Source organism: Oculina patagonica, chromosome 11 (genome assembly GCF_052425735.1).
Source record: "Oculina patagonica isolate OP01 chromosome 11, crgOcupat, whole genome shotgun sequence".
Taxonomy (NCBI): Eukaryota; Metazoa; Cnidaria; class Anthozoa; order Scleractinia; family Oculinidae; genus Oculina; species Oculina patagonica.
Window position 1 is genome coordinate 20,924,013 of NC_135768.1, and position 21,701 is coordinate 20,945,713.

Genomic DNA, 21,701 nt, shown 5'->3' on the forward strand with positions numbered 1-21,701 from the left:
TATATTCTTAAAAAAAAAATAAGTGTTCGAGTTTCTAAAGAAACTGTTGCGCTTAGAAAATTATCAACTTGAAGTTGATAAAAGTAAATTATCCACCGTAGTAAATTTGATTTCAAGCCTTAACCCTACGTCGAAGTTCAGATTTGCTGTTTAGAAGCTATTTCAATTTTAGTGATGTAAAATATAACTTCAAATCGAAAGAAACTACAAAATAAAACGGCGCTTAATTTACTTAAAACATTTCAAATATTTTAATTAAGGCTCAAAGCCCACAACTAAATTTAATCTAAATATTTTCATCTTAGTTTATAAATAATGTTCATAATTTTTATTAAAAACTGAATTCATAAATTTATCTTCCTTATAATAACATATATGACTATTTTTTCCTCGTCTCTAACTTCATCTTAAATAGAAACTGTGTTTTGCACTATTTATGACTCTGAATCCCGTAGCGTGACAGTGATGTCTAAAGCAATTTCGTCCTCACTGTCAATTGGCTGACTGAAAATCTGCGCGTGTTGCCAAGCGGCAGGTCCATTTCCACCACTGAGTGAAGCTGTCAGTTTGAACGACTTGCAACCACTCAGTGAAGAGGTTGTTAATGGCTCTTGATCTAGAAATCAACAACAATAGCATTATATGGATAAAATCAATCATTGTTGAGTAGTTCAATTATTTGTTGTTGATTTGATATCTCACATCTGTACTGAATTTTGCAATGTAAAGTTCAAGGACATTAACTACCTGACCCCAATGTTTGCACACCGTTTTGTTACCGAACTTAACAGCAAGTCGAACTTGTGTACATACTTGCGTTGGCTGGCCAAACGGACTCGGCAAACTAATATCTGAAATGCAACAGCGCGCGCTGCAATTCAGTACTTGAAGTAAACAGCAAGACTTGCGTTAGGTGGCCATTAGAGCAATTAGAAAGAATGCCTCTACGAAATGGCTGAGCCAACAGTTGTCATAAGAGAGGTTGCCACGTTATGGGTCAAGTTGCATCTTTATGACAACACGCTCATCGCAAGTGCTGGCATAATTTTCTACCTTATTAATGAGGAGAAACAAACTAATTTCCCACTCAAGGGTTAAACACAAAATTGATCTACATACCACCGCTAAAATCCAGATTCTGCACAATCTCGTCATCTCCATCTAGTTTCCACTCCACCTGCCCATTCTCGGTTGTATTACTCTGGGTTGCCACGGTGATGGTGTCAATCACTAAAGCACAGGAAGTGAAATCAAACTGCCATGTAACCAAGCCTGAGGGTGAGCCCTGAAGTCGTGCTAGGTACACCTGGTTAAAGCGAAGAAAAAGTCATATGACTTTGAAATGTTACTTGTAATTCACATTGAAGTTCACTTGTTTATGGCACTGTATTGCAAACACTGCAGTTGTAAAGTAAAGAAATGATCCTCCCCGTGAAATTGCAATTAAAGAAATTGCAAAGAAAAATGCCTGGAAAAAAATCAGGGCTTCAACAGGATGGGAACCCGTGACCTCTGTGATACCGGTACAATGCTATACCAACTGAGCTGTGAAGCCACACATGTGCCCACACCCCCTTCCTACCTCTCGTACAATTTATAGTGACATTAATAAATTATATGTCCAGGGCTTATATTCAAGATTGTACGGTATAAAGCAAAAGTCGAAGCATGTTTCTTGCCTGATGGGCAATACTGATGGGTTTTATTTTAATTTCTCATGAAAGATAAACAATGAGCCTGACTACATTGTATTACTTGAAGCAACTGTTTACATACATTTCCTTTCTGTAGCATGACAAGATCAGCCTCTTTAACTCCACGATGATGAAGATAGTCACACACCTGCAATTTAACATAATGTTCATTCCTATGTCACCTACAACATCCACACAATACATAATAATGGCTGGAACCCACTATGCAACTATCAATGGTTTGCCCCAGGATGGGGGGAGGGGGGAGGGGGCAACCCCAGGGGAATTTGACATTTTTTGGAATCCAGAGTCGAATTCTCCACCCCTGGGCACCTAGGGAATGTCAAATTTCACATATCTTCTCTTAAATTTCTAACCCAGCAGACCATTTTAGATGTCAAAATCCCTACCCTGGGAGAGCTTCGTGATGTCAAATTCCCGTGGGTTGCACCCCCCCCCCCACCCCCATCCCGGGGCAAACCATTGATGGGTGCACTAGGAATGTATGATAAATGATGGAAAAAAATAATAATATGATACTTCCGCACACATTTCTTTTAATTTTTCCAAATATCTTATCGCATTGTTTTTGTTTAGAGTCTGTGTTGTTCCAAAAAATATCCATACCACACCCACAGAAGGCAACTGTTTTGACCCACTGACCCCACCGGAAATTCCAGTAGCTTCATACCTTCCTTTATAAGGTTTGGCTTCTGAAACCCCCTACCCCTCAGAATCCCCAATGCCCTTCCAGGGGGTAGGTACAGTGTATACTGGTAGATATTTTGTGGAACATGATATAGCCCAATAGAGGGGGCGACTGTACATAGGCCAAACAGCACATTCCTTAAGAAAAAATTGCTTTACATGTATAATACATAGAGATACTACACCACATGTATCTTTGCAAGGTGCCAAAGTCGTGTTTCTCTTATTTAGACCATAATACACTCACTGTTCTCCAATCGTATTCACATTTCCTGAACACTGAGTTCACAGCTGCTGCTCCAGATTTCCAGCCGTCCAAGAATGCCTCCATCTTGCACCCTCTGTAGTATTTATCACTTGAACAACTAAACTGGATCCTTAACCTTAAAAAAATATATAGAAAAGATTGAATAAAAAAGCTGATCTAATGAAGCCATTCTAGACTAGTTTCCTTTCCTACAAAACTGAGTTTTACTCCTGTGATCTTTGTTTATGCAAATCAAGCTTATCTTCATTTAACAGGTTTTGCAGGGCCTTTTTTCCTTCCAAAGCCTTAACTTTTGGTCACAAATGCTTCCAGAATGCTGTAAGCAACATCTCCACAAACTTGAATTTTTCATTTTTTTTTTTTTTTTGGGGGGGGGGGGAGGACCTTGTGCTTTCGCCACAATTCCACAGTCCCCTCTTTCTGAATTTTCTGGATCACCTGTTTTTCACCAGGACTCAGGAGTTAACAGGCTAATGATGTTAATTGACAAATTTCATCGTATTTCCTATTGACATTTGAGAAAGCTATGTGACAAAAAATTGTGTATTACATGACTTGTACATCAACATCAAGAACATCACCTTTTGTTGTAAATTTCTTCATCAGAAGGTTTAAAAGTGTGCGGCTCGTGCTGACAGACAAAACCAAAACCACAGTTGAGAGCAAGAATTAAAGCAAATACAGTTAGTAGCTAGTAAACCAGGGTATCATGTGACCATTTTGGTCACCTTACTTACTTACTTACTGCCCATCATGCCTGTGTGGCACATAGGGCAGCAACGAAGTTTCTCCAACCCTGCCTATCTCTAGCCAGTTTTTCAATGGTGCTCCAGCTGTAATTGAGCTCCCTTAATTCCGTTTCTACCGTTCTGTGCCATGTTGTTTTTGGGCGCCCTCTTCTGCGTTTGCCTTCAGGTGTCCAGCGCATTCCAGTCTTAGCTATGTTGTTGTTGTCCTTTCGAAACACATGTCCAATCCATCTCCATCTTCTCCTGGTGACAGAAAATCTCCAACGACCAGCTCCTGAAGCAAACCAAGCAAGGAGGATATTCGCACGATTGTCACCAGGAGAAGATTTTGGTCACCATGGCAACTATAATTTTGGAGCTGACAGATACTCTGCAGAACAATTTCCAGCCCAGCGACTATACCTACTACAATAACTTTCCAGATATATGACTCAGGACAGTATAGCTAACTAAAACACTTGCACTCATGTTAGGGTACAATCTGTTACGTACACTTCAAGAAATTTTGTGGCAATGTTAAATGACTATAGAGAACTTTAATAGAATTTACCTGTGATTCAGGTCTTCCAATCATACGCCTCCATGCAGCAGTCCCCAACAATTTTCCTGCATAAACTGAAAAGAACTCAGCTAGTTCCTTAGCTGAACGCCCCAAAAGTATTTCACGCCGCTCGGGAGAAAGCCTCTGTTGTCGCTGTAGTAATTAAACACAGAAAAAAATTTAAATACAAAAATTCAAAAGCAGGGGTTTAAAATAACAGGGTTAGCATATTTCTTATACAAAAAAAAATATTACAGTACAGTAATTAGCAACTTGGTTAATTTTTGGTGTCTCGTGTCAGTGTCTATGTACGTGTAAATACTCAATTTATTAAGAACATGTACTGTGGAATCGCAGGGTTCAATTGCAACTGTAGTAACAAATATTGATGTACGGTTGTATATTTAATGATGTTTAATATATTTTTTTTAAGTGCAACAATAACTGTGAAATCTACAACAGGACTTTAAATTCATTCTTGAGTCCTCACAGTTCAAAATTATAGCCAAGTTAAAACAAGTTAAAATTAGCTCAAAGGAAACCACAAATTAACTGTTTGAGATGGTCAGGACAGTTCAAGACTTTAAACAGTAAAACAACTTAAAATATTTACCAAATTCAAGGGAAATGGTTTTCAGTTCCAGATGGGGAGTTCAGAATAGCAGGGTTCTACTGCATACATTGAAGTGATACATGTACATGATGTACATGTAGGTCAAATTGTTTTCAGATTAATTTATTCTCAAGCTATAATCACATGAAACAATTTTTTTATGTCATTAACCTTAAGGTTCACTTGAAAAAAAATTAAACATAAAAAAATGCTTGACCTACTAGATTCTATATACACTAGATTGTTCACTAACCTGGCTATTAAATGTTCTTAATGTTTTTGATAGCCATTCCTCACTAACCAGTAACCTTCGCTCTCTTACTTCGTCCTGTTTTACAGAATACCTCCATGTCACATCCACAACCTAATAAAGAAATTGAACTTCAATGAACATTTAATCTCCAAAGTAAAGTAAACTTCCTTTGTTTGTGCAATCAATACAAATGAACAATCATGTACATCAACAAGGAGTGTTCAATGGTAAATGCGAGATTTTGTGAGGCGGTGAGACTGATATATATTATTTTGCGAGCCGGAGACTTCCTTTATTGAAAAAGAAAACTCTGAGATCGAGAACGCCCCCCACAAAAATAAGAGACGATGAGAGCCCTGGAATTTGGCTAAATTTTGCGAGATGTGCATTCTTTGAAGGACCATTCACCACCCCTTCAACAGCTCATGTTAGCTGTGTGTTACTATTAATAATGAGTATTTAACAATTGGACCACTCACCCTCATTTTCTATGAGCGAATAGTCACCAACAGGCAGCTGGGTTGACTATCACTCTTCAGGCTTAGAAAATGAGGGTGAGTAATCTAGAAGTTTTAGTATACTAGTATAGTAAGGTTTCAGTCTAAAACCCTCAATTGTATGTATTTTTTAGCTAAAAATCAATAATAATTTGTGTTCCAACAGCAATTAATAGAAACTTAGCCGCATTCCATTTGAAATCCGCAAATCTGATTGGTTCTCCCATTGTTTTCTATTCACTGATAGAACACAATAGTATATTGTGCCTTGCTCATTAAAGGGACAATTGTTAACTGTAGGTTTTGGACTGCAACTACTCACCCTTATTTTCTATGAGTGATAGTCAACTTGGCTGTGCCTCATGGACTATTCGCTCATAGAAAACTTGGACTTGTAGTCTAATTGTTAAATAAAAACAGCTATTGGTACAGTGTACACCATGCACTTTTTTAACTAAAGGTACATCTATGGTGTGCTTGTTGGAACCAAGTTCACAAATGCTTAAAATATGCATATGAACAAGAAGATGAGTCACAAAGAGTTGAAGGATGATAATTATTGCATACGGGTTTTCTCTAAGCAAGGGAGAACCAAACAAGAGAAAAACATTGTCAACCCTCAAAAAAATGAGGATAATTAATACCTCTTCATTAGAGAATGCAATGATATAATTCAATTTCTTTCCCCATGACCGTTCATAGAGTAGGTTTTTATCAACTTGACCTCCGTCACAGTGAATCCATCTTTGCTGTGCATCTGAGTAAACCTCAACCCAAACATGATCAGTCCAGTCAGAAACATGCCGCACTTCAAAACCCATTGAACGAAGCACCAAGGCCTTGCAGTTTGCTGTTTCCCCACATCTGCCACAACGAGTCTCTGAATGAAAAGATGAAAAATTGACTAAAAAAATGTCACATGTACACTGCATGACTGTGTTAATGTATATGTAAAATTTTCAAAGAGAGATTTCATTTTTGGAAGAAATATGCATATGGCCAAGAGGGACGAGGCAAAACTAGACACATTTCTACACAAATGTCTACGGAGGATACTGAGAATATACTGGCCAATGAGGGTGTCAAATGAGGAGGGGAGTCAGTGAACAGATAAGGAGGTGAAGGTGGCGATGGATTGGCCATGTATTGCGCATAGGCCACCAGAAATATCCGCGCATCGCGCTAACATGGGCACCGGAGGGAAGGAGGAGCAGGGGGCGTCCAAAGGAAACATGGAGGAGAACAGTAGAGGGTGAGAGGTGGAAGATGAGTTTTGCCACCTGGGCAGAGGCGGTCAGTGTTGCGGAAGACAGGGTAGAGTGGAGGAAACTGATCAAAGGCCCTATTCTCCCTGAGGAGAAGTAAAGGATTCAAGAGAGAGAGATGCATATGGTCAAGCCCTTCATCGACATGCATGCATAGACAAAATCAGCTAACATATTCACATTGCCACCCAATTCAGATCATGTGATGTTTTATTTTGGGGGTTACAGTTGTCCTGTTTGTACAAGTACATCACTCTCATGCACTCAGTCGTGTGTGAGAAATTGCACAGTTGTAACCTTCCATTGCAAATGAATCACCACTGCACAAGGTTTGAGTTGGGTGGCAGCAAGGATGTAAACACAGTAATAGCTGATTCTGTCTACTGCTACCAGCGATTAAATGCCAAAAATGCCTACCAATTAAGCTTATAATACTTAAGTATTGGTATTGACTACAATTGTATTCTGAGAGGGCCTGATAAAAACTAATTAAAAAAATTAAACCAATCAATGTTAAACATGGAATGGTGCCTTATTTTGAATTTTGAACACATTTGTTTCTTAATTTTATTTTGACAGATAATTTTCAAGTTACATTAATAACATAACATACTACAGTCAAACCCCTATAAAGCGGCCAACTTGGAGAAATAGCAAGTGGCTGCTAATAGAGGTTGGCCGCTTAATAAGGGTTCGTCATTAGCATAAGGTGTGGTAGAAACATTACTTTATAGCCAGAAAATCAAAAGATCATTACTGCTTAATGACAACAGTCACGTCAAGACAATAATAAACGTGTATTTGAATGTTTTTATCAACCATCAATTCAATTTTTGGACTCTTGCCTGTCATTAAGTTGTGGGGGGGGGTGAAAGCAGGGCCAAACTATGTGTATTAAATTCTTAGTGGTCACTATAAAATAGAGGTAAAAACAATAGACAAATTTTCATTGGGATGAGTGAAAGATGGCTGCAGCTCCTTAATAGAGGTGGCCACTAAAATAACAAGGGTTTCGTTTACAGTATTATAATAGCAATACTTTCAGGAATTTGATAACTGGCCGCTTAATAGGGGGTGGCGCTTAATAGGGGGGGGGTTCGACTGTAGTATAATTTACTTTTATGAAAACAAAAAAAAATTACCTCCGACATGTACAGTGACCTTACCTAACAGCTTCCCTGGATGATTGTATCTTGGGTATCTCTCATCTTTCCCACATTTTGGACATTTATACCCTTCCACTCTTCCAGCATGCCATCTCCTATCCTCAGTTGTTGGCTGCACAGGTCCGATGGCTTCTGTTTTAGTGCCGCAATCTGCACAAACTGGTTTGTCCTTCCAGTGAAAAAATGAACCTGAAACCAATTGATTGAAAATTAACTTTGCTAAACAAGAGACTATTTAATTGTAGCACGACACTTTTACTGGTCTGTAATATATAGGCAATAACTTACAGGTGTGGTTCTCTACAAACCCGAATTAAGTTGCTTAATATGTACCCATTGCTTGTTTAGTAAATAAAGCCTTTTGGAAGGGCTTTGTGGCAGACTAAAGATGAAGGTGGAGAAAAAGACACCGTCCAGTTGAATGGATGTGCTTCGACAATGTACAGATTCCGCAAGTAGACATTACAATTAATAGGGTCTATTATAGGGGGGAGTTCAGTCTACAGACTGCCATATCTTTTCCTTTCTAACTAGTCCGCAAATTTCTTTTATTTTCTCCTTAGACCGAGACCGCCATATATTTCTTGACCGTAAACTGCCAGAAAATAAAGAATGTGTCTGCAGACCAATGCTCGAAATCAGCTAAATCCAGCGCCAGACCGCCAGAGTATAAAAGATCTGCGTGTAAGTTACCAGTATTTAAAATTATATTGAACACAAACAAAATTAAAAGAAAACAATCATACCAAACCAACGCAGAACCTCTAACAACAAGCAATCCCTTACATCCACTCCATCCTGTCCATTCTCTTTGCTTTTTTCACTTGCCTCCTTTGCTCTTTGTTTCAATTCAGATACTGGGAGAAGATTAAGAGCTTGCCGCTGCAAGTCTGGGTCTTCATACAGATACACTCCATAATCTAATGATTGCAGTCTTGCAAAAAACTCTCTCTCATTCTGTTTTAAATTTTAAAAAAAATAAATTGTCATGCTTGAAATACAGTAGGACCCCGGTAACTCAAACTCTGAAGGGAAACGAAAAACAGTTCAAGTTAGTGGGGTTTCGATTTATTGGGGTCGATTGAATATTTAATTTGCCAAGTTAATAATTGATAGTTAACTGATTTTTCAGCTCTTCAGTATACAATACAGTGCAAATTGAACTTATCTCGTCAGAAACTCTGACATGATCATACATTCTTATGATAAGAGTGGATTTAATGGCTGTCAAATACGTGATCTGTTCATTGCTCTAATCAATAGGGAACCGTAGCAAGTTGCAAGAACCAGAATTCGAGTTATCAGGGTAAATTTGACCCAAATTTTGATCAAGGGAAACAAAATTTAGTTCGAGTTAGCAGGGTTTTCGAGTTATCTGAGTTCGAGTTAACGGAGTAAAAATGACTGAAAAGTGAGGTCAAATCCAAGGAAATGGAAGTTAGTTGAACTTAGCAGGGTGTTCGAGTTATCTGAGTTCGAGTTACCAGGGTTCCACTATCCTTCCTTACATGCTTCGTAAGGACAGTAATTATAAGGTCTTATAACAACAGAACCCAAAAAAAAACCAGGATTTTATAAAATCATACCTGAAGTTGGTATTGTGTCACCAATACTGAAGCCATTGCATCTCACCCTGTAGGTCATTATTTTAAAGAAATACAATCAGGTACAATTTGTAATAGACTATAGTAATTGTTAGCTATGAGAATCCAACCATTAATTTTTGTGTCTGATTACTGTTAAACATCTCCTTTCAGACACCTCTATGATACGATCACCTCTATGTATAATCCCAGGGGGGGGGGGGGGGGGTATTCCGGCTTGCAAATGACAAGGATGATCAAAGGATTTTTTTGGGTTTGAAATTTTCGATTCCAGGATTTTTTTGAGTTGGAAAATTTGGCAAGTATTTTTTTGGGTGACTTGATTTGAATAGGGGATTTTTTTTGGTATTAAAAACGAACTAATGTGCCTTGGCGCGGCCTTGGAGTGTTTATGGTATGATGAATAAAAAAACACGAGCGTTCAATTTTTTATGATTTTCTTTGTGTTATATTATTGCCCCTCCTGGCAATTTAGGGGTAATTTGACAAGGGATTTTTTGGGGGATTATTTTTTGGTCCAGGGATTTTTTTTGGGTTATGTCGGAAGACTAAGGGATTTTTTTGGGTCCTGAGTTTTGCCTCCATTTAATCATCCCCGTCATTTACAAGCCAGAGTACCCCCCCCCCTGGGTGTATAATACAGACCCTGTTTCCTGTCCCTTCAAATGGAGTTTGTACTAAAGAATTTTGACTGCACAGGAAATCGCTTGTTTCAGTGACAAATCAATGTTTTTTTTTCAATGAGAACGTTCAACTTGTTTATGTCATTTATGTTCTGAAAGAAATCCTAGTGATCCCTGCCAATGCAACACAACAGTAAAATAACAAAATATAAATAATCTGATGCAAACATCTAAAATTAACCTAAAATTTAAAAGGTATGCTGAAAATGAACCTAAACTTCCAAAACTGAAATCTACAAAACCAAAAATGACAAAAACTACATATCTAAGAATGAAAAAAAAAAACTGTGAGTCATGTATCTAAAACACACTGATCTAAAACCAAAATATCAAAAAGTGAAAATTTTAAAAATTTTAGCAAAAAACCTGAATTAAAAAATATGCCAAAAGCTGATGATATTTCAAAATTCCATACACCACAATTATAACAAAAACAAAAATTCACCATTTTCAGATTCATCCTTGAAAAAAAAAAATAGACAATAAGCAATACCACACCAGAGCACAATAATAATATGATTGCTAACCAACAATGGTTTCCCTAACACCACAGAAATAATACCCAGGTTTTCTGAAAAAAATTTTTGTTTCACATACTGCAAAATTATTCTATTTTAGCCATACACACGAAAGTGAGGCAAGGTACAAGGGCAAAAATGTGGGACGCATCGAGCATTTATTTCTGGTTATTAATACGATTACAGCGAGCCACAGCTTAAAGCCTTTTCAGTCGTGAATAAAAAAGCAATCAATTCTCACAAATAAAACCTTTTTGAGCTGTGTACTTTGCACTGTCAGTTTTATGTGAGTCATTATTCGCTGAGTTAGAGCCTACCTTAACACTTCTGCACTTGACTTGCCGTTGGCATGCATACAAAACAAAATACGAGACAAGAAGCTATATAAAAGTTAGCAGCTACCGTGTTAAGTGACTAATAATACTCACAAAAAAAAGGATTCAGATTGTCATCTAGCATACAGACTCCAAGAGTACAACCTTCAAGGTTTCCAACCACAAACCATGAAAACGCCGGGAAAAGTACTTCCTGCGAATTGCATTTCTGCATACACGAGGAACATACTAGCCGTTTCTTATGCCGCTGCAATAACTAGCTGTGGGCGCAGACGCTCCGAATTTTCACCCCAGTCGTTCTTAGGTAAAATATAGACGGCAAACTGATCCTGACGGCTAAAGTCTATATTTTACATTTTAACTAAGTTACTGATCCAGGTCTTCAATAGATCCGGCACCACTCATCGGTTTGTCGCTGTGATATTGCAGTTTTTTTATTATAGTGGTTCTTAGGGGTGATCATGTTACACTCCTGTAACACGATCGCCTCTAAGAACGACTGCGAGGGAGGCTACTTCTAGCTGGGCTTTAGGCCATCCCTTTTTTTTTCGTTTATCGTCGTATGCGTTTTCTGATTTTGGGTCGGTCGGTCGGAATAAAAAAAAAACCAACCAAAAAAAAGTGGATTTGGAGTCTGGAACTAGGAGGCCCGTACCTCAGCAAAATATCCGTGGAGCCTGGAAACAAGAAGACATGGTTACAAAGTCAACATGGCGGCAATGGAGGAAGAAAAAATCGACGTCGTGATTAAACTCAAACGAGAACAGCGTAAAAAGGATGAACCATTATTTAAAATAATGTGTCATTGCCTTCATTACCTTCTGCATAACACTTTTTTTTTTTTGAAAACGCGAAAATCTGGGTCGGTCGGACGACGCTAAACAGAGAAAAAAAAGGGGATGGCCTTACACGTCAAAAAAACCTTTCATAGACATATCCTTAGTGGGGTGTGGAGCGAAAAAAATCGGAGAGCTGAGCGAGCAAAGCGCAGGTTTTCAGCGGACACATGAAACAAAAAAAATACAGGCTTGGTGAAGGTTAAGTGACTGCAGGAGAGCACTCCCAGCCCGCCCCCCAAGAAGACGAAAACGTTTTTCGGTAAGAGCACACAACCGCTGGGCCACCGCGGCAATAGTTGACATGATCGGGGAGGAATTGTGCGCTTTCCTATCCGGATTGAATTTCAAATCGCTCAATAAGAAAAACAAAATCGCAGTATGGGCAGAAAACAAGAAAAAGGAAAATAAGAAGGTGAAATTCCACCCTTCCGAGAGACTAGAGGGTCCTATAGCCCCGGCAGTCCTAACCTGCGATCAGGCTTTCTTTTTTTCGCGGCGGAGGGAAGGAGAAGAAAATATCAGGCGTTCATTTTTCCGATGACCCCTCCGCCGCGAGAAAAATAACGCCTGATCGCAGGTTACGGCAGTCCGCACGATAAGTGGAGACCTAGACTACAAAACAGTTTATTAACTTTGTTATAAACAACAACTAACAATTATTCTTTGAAATCGAGGTGAATAGTGGTAGAATATTCACCGAGCCGCGGAGCGGCGAGGTGAATATTCTGCCGCTATTCACCTCGATTTCAAAGAATAATTGTTTTAGTATATACACACGAAGTGATCTCAACAACAAGCGATCTCAAAGTTTTCAGAAGGAAACCATTTAAAGTCGATTTAATTGACTTCTCAATTCATGCGTGGAAAACGTACATACAAGCGGCACTAACCGATATGCGCGAAACAGTTTACAGAATCTTCAAACATGGCAAATCTAGTTAATCTTCGATAAAATCCTCGTCACAATCTAGCAAAATGGTCCTTTAACACCATTCAAACCTGCAATCTGAATCAAAAACCTGCTTGCAAAACATTTTGACCGTTGAATCAAAGGTTTTGAAGTTCACTTGAATTGAAAATTGAAAGAGCAGTTGGCGACGGATCCACCTGAAAGTTTGGATTATACTGAATGTGTGCAGAACTGTGGTGAAAACTGGATGTTTTCTTGCACAAAGACGTTTTCCTGAATATTTGTGGAGGGTCTTGGTTGAATAACACTTGATGTTGCTGCCGATAAATCTGCGGTATTCATTTCTGCCGATGCCGGGCGAAGAGCGACTTGACGGTAAGCAAATGTTTTAGTACTCGAGTTGTGTGGACATTGTGCTGCAAATTGCAAAATATGTAGTCTTCTCTTTGAAAACCATCAGGACAAATTTCTTAGCCTTTTTTTGTCTTTTCTGGTTCAGCATCTTCTTGTATTCTTAGTATTTGCGATTCAGGAACGCCGGCGAAACGCGAGTTTATGCCGGCCATTTTGTTTCAGTTTGGATCAAGCATTATTCACTCCGTAGGGAGTGAATAATGCTCATTAGCCCGAGATAGCGAACCAATCAGATTGCTTGAAACACCAAGATCACTGAGTGTGTATATACTAATGCTCATTAGCCCGAGATAGCGAACCAATCAGATTGCTTCAAACACCAAGATCACTGAGTGTGTATATACTAATATATATTGTAGCCAATTTCCTCTGTACGGGAGGCGCGGCGACCTCATGGCTAGTACGCCGGACTCGGGATCGAGCGGTCCGGGTTCGAGACCTGGCCGGGCACTGCGTTGTAATTTTAGCCAAGACACTTAACTCTCATAGTGCCTCTCTCCACCCAGGTGTATATACCTAATTGAAGAAACGTTGACCCGTGAAAACCATAAACTATGAACGATGCGACCCAAATGTTTACTGGGAAATTTAAAACAATAATCCCTATTTGTGGCCAAAATAAACATTATGTTATGACAGGTTGCATAAATTATGCTCTTAGGGCTCCAAAAGAAGAAGATTTCGTGATTATAAATAAATGGAATATTACTCAGCATACCAACGCTGTCTACCCAGAATACCATTCGGACTTATCGTCCATGGTTTATGCTTTTCACAGGGCCAACATTTCTTCAATAAGGTATAAATGGGTACCTGTGAATTTACTGCTGGGAGGTAAACCTGCGATGGACTAGCATCCAATCCAGGGTTAGTAGAATTACTCCTAGACGCTTAATGCTACAGAAACCGGGATAAGCTCCGGCCTGATAGGCCACTTGGCTCAACAGCAGGCTTAACCTTTTTTATCTCTTTATACCCGTTCAAGATTACACGCATAAATAACTCTTTTTTTTTTACAAAACCGGCGCTAAAGATCCAAGTTTTTAATTTTTGCGAAAATCTTTCTTCGCATATTTTTAATTTCCTTTTGTCGTCTTTTTACCACAGAAATTAAAAATTCCTGAAAACAATCACCTCATAGCTACGAAAAAAGCCGCAAAATCTAAAAAAAATCGCGCGCGCGGCTGTGTTCGATCTTTTCCTAATTTTCTCGTTAAGTTACGTACGGCATACGTCATAAAGGAAAATTCAGTCTCAGACGCAAATTCTTGAGAGGAGTTGTGCAAGAGATCGTTCGAAGAAAAAAAACTTATTTTTTGAGAAATATGGGAGTCTGTTGTACCAAAGACGCAAGACCAACAGGTACATCGTCATCGCGACACTATGTTTCAGTCTGTACCTCTCCTGGTCCATTTCCAGCTGAAAACGAGTACAGACAAGAATCCGCTGTGGAGAATGCTGCGGAGAAAGCAATTATTAAAACTGATGACCATCCTATGTGCGCGGAACATCGCGAAACGCCCAAACATCAACACCAAAGGAAGCGAGAATGTTTGGAAAATGCTTCGCAACAGAGGAACCGTTTGACTGGAAGTGCGAAAAAACGGAGTGATCAATCTTTCGCCGAAAACGACGGCGAAGATAGAAAAAATGTTGCAACGAAGCCGCGTTGTGCCGGGGCAATAACGAGATTGAAAAAGAAGGACAGTACTCGACGGCCTAAATACAAAGATGAGATTATGCTGAGTGAGAACATTGATAGTATTGTAGAGAAGGAGATTCCAGAAATCCCAGATGAAGTGGCGGCCTTGGGATCCGATGTAAACAGCATCTTGAGTGATGACACGGCCGCTGTTGAATCACGTGCAGCAAGTATTACCAGCTCCGAGGTAACACCCCACACATCAGCGAGAAGAAGGAAGAAGAAGAAGAAACATGAAAAACCAGTAAGATACAGCTAATTCGAGAAAGGTCTGTCGGAAAAAGCCGAAGCGCACGCGACAAGATCGAAAGGTAGTATGGGTAGAAGTAGAGATCGAGCTACTGCACGTGCTGAATACAAATAAGATGGTGACATGAAACTGAAATTTGCACGTTTTCTCTCCCTTCAGAAATGTGGAAACAAGGACCTCTTAGCCACGCATAATTTTAGAAGAATTTTTAAAACTCAAAGACAAGCGACAGTAAAAGTAAAGTTACAGAAAGAGTTCTCCTAAGGGGAAACCAAAATCTTCACGTGCAAAAATACAAACTTGCATTGTACAATTTTTACTCTAGGCCAATATGCAAAATTGAATTGAATACCCAGACCACCTTTCGGTCTTGACCACCTTTCGCGTGCACTTTGCTGCTTTTTTCCGACAACGTTTCACGAATTAGCTGTATATGAAAAACAACTTGAGCGATGGTGGACCTTGGCCTAAACAGAAAAGTGGAAAAATGGAAAGCTGGTAAAGGTATTTAATATTTTTCCAAACTTTCTATTTTCCCCTTTTCTGTTGGCAGATCTGTTTGAACTTGACTAAGTACATGTATTTGAATTGGTGCCTTCAGTTCACCTTTGAAGTCAACGAATATTTAACCAAGAAAAAATAGATCGGTTCTAAAAACGTTTTTCAGAGAGCGTCCTCTACCGATCGCAAACTGGTTCCAGTATTAATTTTATTACCAATAATGATAAACGATTTTCTCAGATTAATGAAACACGCTTTGTAGCAGTACCAGACTAAAAAATACGGAGAGTAATTGTGAGTAATTAAATGAGTTATTTTAACACTGCAGTGAGGAGGTCAGTGAGACAAATCAGATTAACAGATACTTTCTGGAAGAGTTTCACTTTTTAAAATTGCACAGTGTCCCATGAAATATTCAAAGATGAAAGACGTAAAGAATGCAGAGGACGGGAAACTGACAAAAAATATTGATGCTTCACCTGGGTCCAATGAAGAAATCTTTGTTGTTACAGAGGTTGTTCAGTGGACTCAGACAAGGCATTTAACAAATCCTATCGCAAAGAGTAGGACACGGAGTTCCCGGTGTAGGTGTAGAAGGGAAGTCTGGCCTTGTTCCACGTCTTGGTGCTTCACATAGGTTTAACCTCATTGTGCCTTTTTCCCTTGGACAAAAATTACTACAACTGTGACTATGACTATGATATGTTAAAATTGTTATTATTGTTAATGGCACAAAACGTTTCAAAAACAAGGCTCAAGACTAAATTTATTGAATTCTTGGTCCACATGCCGGGGTGGCCGCGTAATGGGAGTTATATAATTATGCTTTCTTTAATTTCTGTGTCTGATATAAACACAACAGTGCTAAGATTATTTACAGTCGACTCTCGTTATAGAGGACACGCTTGGGGCGTCGCTTAGTGTCCGATTAGAGTCCGCCTGTAATAGCGGGATTCATTTCCATTCAACCCTATTTCGCGGGGGATCTGGATTTTGTCCGTAGTAGCGTTAGAGTGTCCGCAATAGCGGGGTGTCCTCAAGGCGAGAGTTGACTGTATTTGTTTCATTGGTTGATTGTTTCATTGATTTATCAATCGATTAAATGATTATTTGATTTTTGTTTAACTATTAAGGTGAAGGTGAAAGCGAAGGACACTGAAGAAGGCGATTCAGCAAGTTCTCCATTTGCGATAAGTTCTGTCTCAATTCCAACGTTGAAAAAGGATCTTTCTCAAGAAACGATGGACGAAGAAGACATTAGAGTAGAGGAAGAGATCAGAAGTATGCTAAAGGATGATCCTTTTAATGGTGAGCCCAGTGCACCGACGCCAAATGATGCTGATGGAGCTTCGGAGGCCAGAACAGAGGACGCCACAAAGCAAAGGACAGATCTGAATACTTCAGAACAAGAAGTAGAAGAGGTTGATTTGAGTCCAGCAACAACTTCAAGCCTGTCACGGATGCACAGTGATTCATTGGCAAGCTTAGACATTGAACAAAATCGCGAGAAATATCCTACAACGGAAAAAGTTATCACAGATGACGAGAAACTAGCACTGGATATTGAATATATCTTGAATGACGATGTAGACACAAATAAATCAAATCCAAATTCCTCTTCCGGTGCAGTTTCACCCAAGAAAAAGCCGCAGCGTCCCAAGGAATCTTTCACAAAAGAACAAAAGAGCAAAGAAGGCAAAGAACTTAGTAAGGACATCGATGCCGCCTAAGCTGAACTAAATAAAATCTCCTCTGGGGAAGCTTCACCGACGAAAATGGCGCAGCTTTCCAAGAAATCTTCTAGAAAAGAGCAGAAGAATACCGCTGAAAAGGAACTAGCCAATGATACTTATTTTATTTTTAGCGACGATTTCGGTACAGCTGAGGTAAACAGAAAGATCACCTCTGGTACAGTTTCACCCATCAAAAAGAAACAGCATCCATCAAAATATCCCATGGGAGCAAAACAGAACGCGGTTGGCGAGGAATTGGCAAAAGACATCGATTTTTCAAATGCAGAGATCTCCTCTGGTGTAGTTTCACCAACCAAAAATGCACAGCGTGTCATTAAATATTCAACAATCCAAGACACGAAGAAGGCAGAGGACAAGGAATTGGCAAACGCTATTAACTATATATTGAGTGATTACGTCGAGCTACACATGAAGCCAGTGATGTTACCGTTTCACCCCGGAAGAAGACACTACGTCCAACGACGTATAACAAGGAAACACCGAAGGCGATTGACGAAGAGCTAGCCAATGAAATTCGATTCATACTGAACGACGATGTCGGTCTGGCAGATGAATCAAACAAAGACACTTCTTCTAGAACAGTTTCACCTACAAGAAATGCACAGCGTCCTATGAAATATTCCATGAAAGAAAACAAGAATGCAGAGCATGAGAAACTAGCAAAGGATGACGACGATGTCGCAAGAAAGGGAGAAATCTCTTCTGGTGCAGTTTCGTCTACGAAAAAGGCGCAATGTCCCCGCAAGAAATGTTCCACAAGAAAAGCCAAGCACAAAGACTACAAGAAACTTCCAACGGATATCAACCATGCCTTGAAAGATGACCGTCCTGCAGTTAAATCAATTTCCAAGAGTCAAGTCTCTTCGGGAAAAGCTTCGCCAAGGAAGAAAGTTTCTTTTCAGGAACTCAGGAAGATGACAACTTGGCAAAAGAGATTAAATATAATATTGAAGATGATGTTGGCGAAGAGGTCCCAAATGCAAAGAATTCACTGAGCCTTTGCACACTTCCACCTCCCAAGAAGGATTTGACGAGAAAACATTCCAAGCAGGCAGATGATCAATTAGCTAGGGATATCGCGGAGATTTTAAGTGATGACATTTTTGCTGTTGAGCAAGATGTTCCAACCCCGTGCAATCCTAGCGAAATACCAAGGCCAAAGACCAGTAACCCAAAGCTTCTCTTAGCAATGGATATGGACAGATTATTTAATCCTGATTCTATAGATTCTTCAGACCAGGCGGATGATAAACTGGAGGAAGATATTGAATTTATCTTAAATGACGATTTTGTCGACGTTGCCTCCAATGTACCAATTCCGTTGAGATCTGCATCAGCGCAGCGGCCCAAAGAACAATCTGTTCGGACATCAAAGGAAACAGCGGTGACAAACTGTTAAAACCTAAGCAAACACTACAAGATAAAACCGTCCAGGTTACTTCAAAAGAACGACACTCTTTGGGTCCTCGGGAGGCTTCACGTCCCAGAAAGAAGATCCCCACAAGAAAATCGAAGTACGTGGCAGACGAAACCACGTCAAAGGCGTCAAATTCTTCACCTAGCCCATCGTTGCTGCCGAAAAGTGATTTCTCGTCGAGATCTGGCTCAACACATCACACCAGAACAGATTCCTCGAGGAAAATAGAAAACATGGAGGACAAAGCATTGTCAAAGTGTACCGATTACATCGTGGAAGAAGAATCGACTGCGGAATCAGTTCGATCGAGTTCTTGTACCTCTTACTCATTACAAAGACCTAAGTCTCGAAATCCAAAACGTGCGTTTGCTATGAATACGAGCAAGACCCAAAGTTCTTCACCAGTCGTTTCTTGTTCACGTGCAATACAACGCCCAAAACAAGATTATAATCGGAAAACAAGACACTCAACTTGCAAATTGGCTAAAGATGCCTCTGTTGGAGGTACATCAAGTGGTAAACCTCTGTCAAGCTCTAGTGCAGTCCAGCGCACAAACAAAGATTCCACAAAGAAACCAGAAGACATGTTGATACTAGAAGAACTTGATTCAAACATGGAAATCGCTTCAAGTTCTTGCGTAGTGCTGCAGTCGTCCAAAGATTCCACTCGAAGACAAAATCGTGCAACAAAGCAGGACTCAAACCAGCCCGAGAAAACAGAAGATGCGGATTTGGACAATATAATAAACGCGATCTTGGACATTCCAACAGTAGACTGTGGTGCTTCAGGTAAAAATACATTTTCTACGTTGAAGCAGGTTTGAAAAAGAATACCACAAGGCAGCCCAAGCTGTTTAAGGAAACTAATTTGGAAGAGGATATCGACAACATTCTGGATTTTTCTACGATGTTGTCAATGTTTTCTTCTAAGTTCGTTTCTTCTCTTCCAACTTTCCAACTTTTTTTCTCGGCTTTGTTTGCCTCTCGTTACCAGTTCTCTTGAGCTTCGCAATGGGTTCACTCTCACCATTTAGTTTTGGTATCTTTAACTCTTGACGACGACCGTAAAACCGTAAAGCAAACGAGTACTGAAAAAGAGAGACTGGCAAAGCCAAGGAAGAATTTCATTGGGTGCGTCACGTGTGATAGATAATTAAGAAGCTAACTGCGTAGTGCACACAACTCGCTAATAGAAAGGTGTCTAGGATGTTTCTAAGGCTTGTTTCTTCTGTTAGAAGAACAAGCATTTACAGCATTCGGTAAAGTTTTAATATTGAGTTGGAGCAGTGGGTGTTCCGTTGCCAGTGAAGATGCAATGCGACCCATGACGGCAGGAGCTTCTATCAAATTTTATTCTTTCCCATTCCTCAGTAACATCCATTCATGGAAGCTCCTGCCGCCAAGGCAAGTTTATTAAATTGTAATCAGTGTTATTGTTTGTAATTAGTGACATTTTGTGTAAGTACTAAAGCGATTTTCACTTGAGTGTCGAAATTAACTTGCTTTCGCTTTGGTTTTGCATTAATACCCTCATTGATTGGCCCAGAAATCCTGCGCCCCATTCTCAGCCAATTAGAATTAAAACCTAAACCAATTGCTTGAGTTTACTCGCGTTCGCAATTGTGCACATCCTGACGAATTTATGTAATTGCTTCGTGTTTTGATTGGTTAGCTGAATTGTAAGTGTCCCTTGTGATTGGTCAGAGTAATTACTTTGGTTTTGGTTTTACACTTTTGGTTTTACACTCAACTGAAAACTGCTCTAGTTGAAATATGTCAATAAAAATCTTTAAAATATTTCGATTCTTTCTCCTCTGATACAGTTAATGCTACATCTTCCAGCACAAGTCAGTCGGTCTCTAAGGGCAACGAAATTTCGGTAAAGGACGTCCAAAAACCGCGTATGCAGGCTGTTCGAGAAACCGCTGTACCTAAGCAAGGAAGCTTGACAACGCACAGAAAAGCCCCTGCTCATGTGAGCAGTGGATACAGCCCCAGCACCAGTCCGGGAATCTTTTACGAAACTGGAGAGCTAACACTAATGGAGCAGATCGAGAAAGAGTCTGCACAGGCTGTTGATGATACAGGTGTCCCGGATATTGAATCCCCGGATTCTAAGGCCAGTTCGTCTAGTATTATAACAACGAATTGCGACAGTGGATGTTCCGTTGTCAGTGGAGACGCCATGCGACCAATGGCGGCAGGATCTTCTAGGACAGCGTCTATGAGATGCTCTTCTTCTTCTGGCACAGTGAAGCTTCCAACTTCCGACACAACAAGGAACCAGCTCTCCAAGAGAAGACAAACACTGCCAGCTATCCTCAAAGAGGACAAAACCGTGCGAAAGCCGCGCATGAGAGCTTCTAGAGAAACCGCTGTACCCTTACTTGGAAGCCAACAGAGCATGGCCACACACAGATCACCCGCTGTACCTGTAACAAGCGGAAGCAAACCCAGAGCGGCTCCTGGAATCGTTTATGAATCTGAAGAGCTTAAGCTGATGGAGCAAATTGAGAGGAAGTCTCGAAGACAATGAGTACTCTTTTATGTATAAATGATATATTTTTTTATATAGAAATACTAATGTTAATTAAGCGACTTAAGGTTTTAATGGCTATTTAATTAATTTATTTTTATAAACAAATTGTGATGACCAGCTATGTGTGTATCAAAGACACTGGATGTTTTTATTACTGTCTAAACCTCTTTAATAATATATACTTTACTGGAAATACCTGGTGTTAATCAAGCGACAAGAGTTATTTGTGGCTACTTAACTGCTTCATTTTTTTTTAAAAAAGCACTGTTTTATTTCTATAAACACTATATTTTATTTCTATAAACACTATACTTTATCTTAAAAAACGCTTTATTTTTTGATCAGCAAAGGTTGTTATGGAGGTAAGAAATTATCTTTTAAGTTTAAATTAATTTTGCTTTTACAACATATGAAGTTAATGTTACTTTTTTGCATTTGTTTCAGTTTATTTTTCTTTAATCTTCTTTATTAATAACGTTGC

General features: G+C 39.5%; 3 protein-coding genes across 9 annotated transcripts; 2 read left to right on the top strand and 1 right to left on the bottom strand.

Annotated features, from left to right (window-relative positions):
* Nucleotides 1-259: 259 nt before the first annotated feature.
* Nucleotides 260-11,079, bottom strand: LOC144630186 (peptide-N(4)-(N-acetyl-beta-glucosaminyl)asparagine amidase-like). Of its 7 annotated transcripts, none has more exons than XM_078488485.1 (12): nt 10,984-11,079; nt 9,341-9,381; nt 8,501-8,711; nt 7,755-7,943; nt 5,968-6,203; nt 4,827-4,937; nt 3,970-4,113; nt 3,252-3,301; nt 2,650-2,785; nt 1,777-1,842; nt 1,120-1,306; nt 260-616 (listed from the first exon to the last, which is right to left on the bottom strand). In XM_078488485.1, the coding sequence occupies exons 2-12, from the start codon at nt 9,374-9,376 to the stop codon at nt 435-437; spliced, it is 1,548 nt and encodes a 515-aa protein (XP_078344611.1). In that variant the 5' UTR covers nt 9,377-9,381; nt 10,984-11,079; the 3' UTR covers nt 260-434. The 7 variants fall into 7 exon arrangements, with proteins under 7 accessions (XP_078344611.1, XP_078344615.1, XP_078344614.1 ...); XM_078488489.1 differs by having other exon boundaries at nt 8,501-8,611; nt 10,984-11,075; XM_078488488.1 differs by having other exon boundaries at nt 9,341-9,387; nt 10,988-11,002.
* Nucleotides 11,080-14,300: 3,221 nt separating this feature from the next.
* Nucleotides 14,301-17,259, top strand: LOC144630001 (uncharacterized). Its single transcript, XM_078488265.1, has 2 exons — nt 14,301-15,003; nt 16,644-17,259. Exons 1-2 carry the CDS (start codon nt 14,383-14,385, stop codon nt 17,238-17,240), a joined length of 1,218 nt encoding a protein of 405 aa, XP_078344391.1. The 5' UTR covers nt 14,301-14,382; the 3' UTR covers nt 17,241-17,259.
* A 1,397-nt stretch (nt 17,260-18,656) lies between these two features.
* LOC144630143 (uncharacterized) lies at nt 18,657-21,470 on the top strand. The gene is made up of 2 exons (XM_078488435.1): nt 18,657-19,470; nt 20,505-21,470. Exons 1-2 carry the CDS (start codon nt 18,915-18,917, stop codon nt 21,215-21,217), a joined length of 1,269 nt encoding a protein of 422 aa, XP_078344561.1. The 5' UTR covers nt 18,657-18,914; the 3' UTR covers nt 21,218-21,470.
* Nucleotides 21,471-21,701: the final 231 nt, after the last annotated feature.

Excerpts from the sequence above, each read along its gene's own strand:
- LOC144630186 (XM_078488485.1), bottom strand. The coding sequence starts at position 9,376 with ATGGCTTCAGTATTGGTGACACAATACCAACTTCAG. Across the intron at positions 8,712-9,340 it reads TGACACAATACCAACTTCAG|AATGAGAGAGAGTTTTTTGC; the intron begins GTATGATTTTAT and ends AATTTAAAACAG. Across the intron at positions 617-1,119 it reads GAATCTGGATTTTAGCGGTG|ATCAAGAGCCATTAACAACC; the intron begins GTATGTAGATCA and ends GTTGATTTCTAG.
- LOC144630001 (XM_078488265.1), top strand. The coding sequence starts at position 14,383 with ATGGGAGTCTGTTGTACCAAAGACGCAAGACCAACAGGTACATCGTCA. Across the intron at positions 15,004-16,643 it reads AGAAGAAACATGAAAAACCA|GTGAAGGTGAAAGCGAAGGA; the intron begins GTAAGATACAGC and ends TTAACTATTAAG.
- LOC144630143 (XM_078488435.1), top strand. The coding sequence starts at position 18,915 with ATGGAGGACAAAGCATTGTCAAAGTGTACCGATTACATCGTGGAAGAA. Across the intron at positions 19,471-20,504 it reads AGTAGACTGTGGTGCTTCAG|TTAATGCTACATCTTCCAGC; the intron begins GTAAAAATACAT and ends CCTCTGATACAG.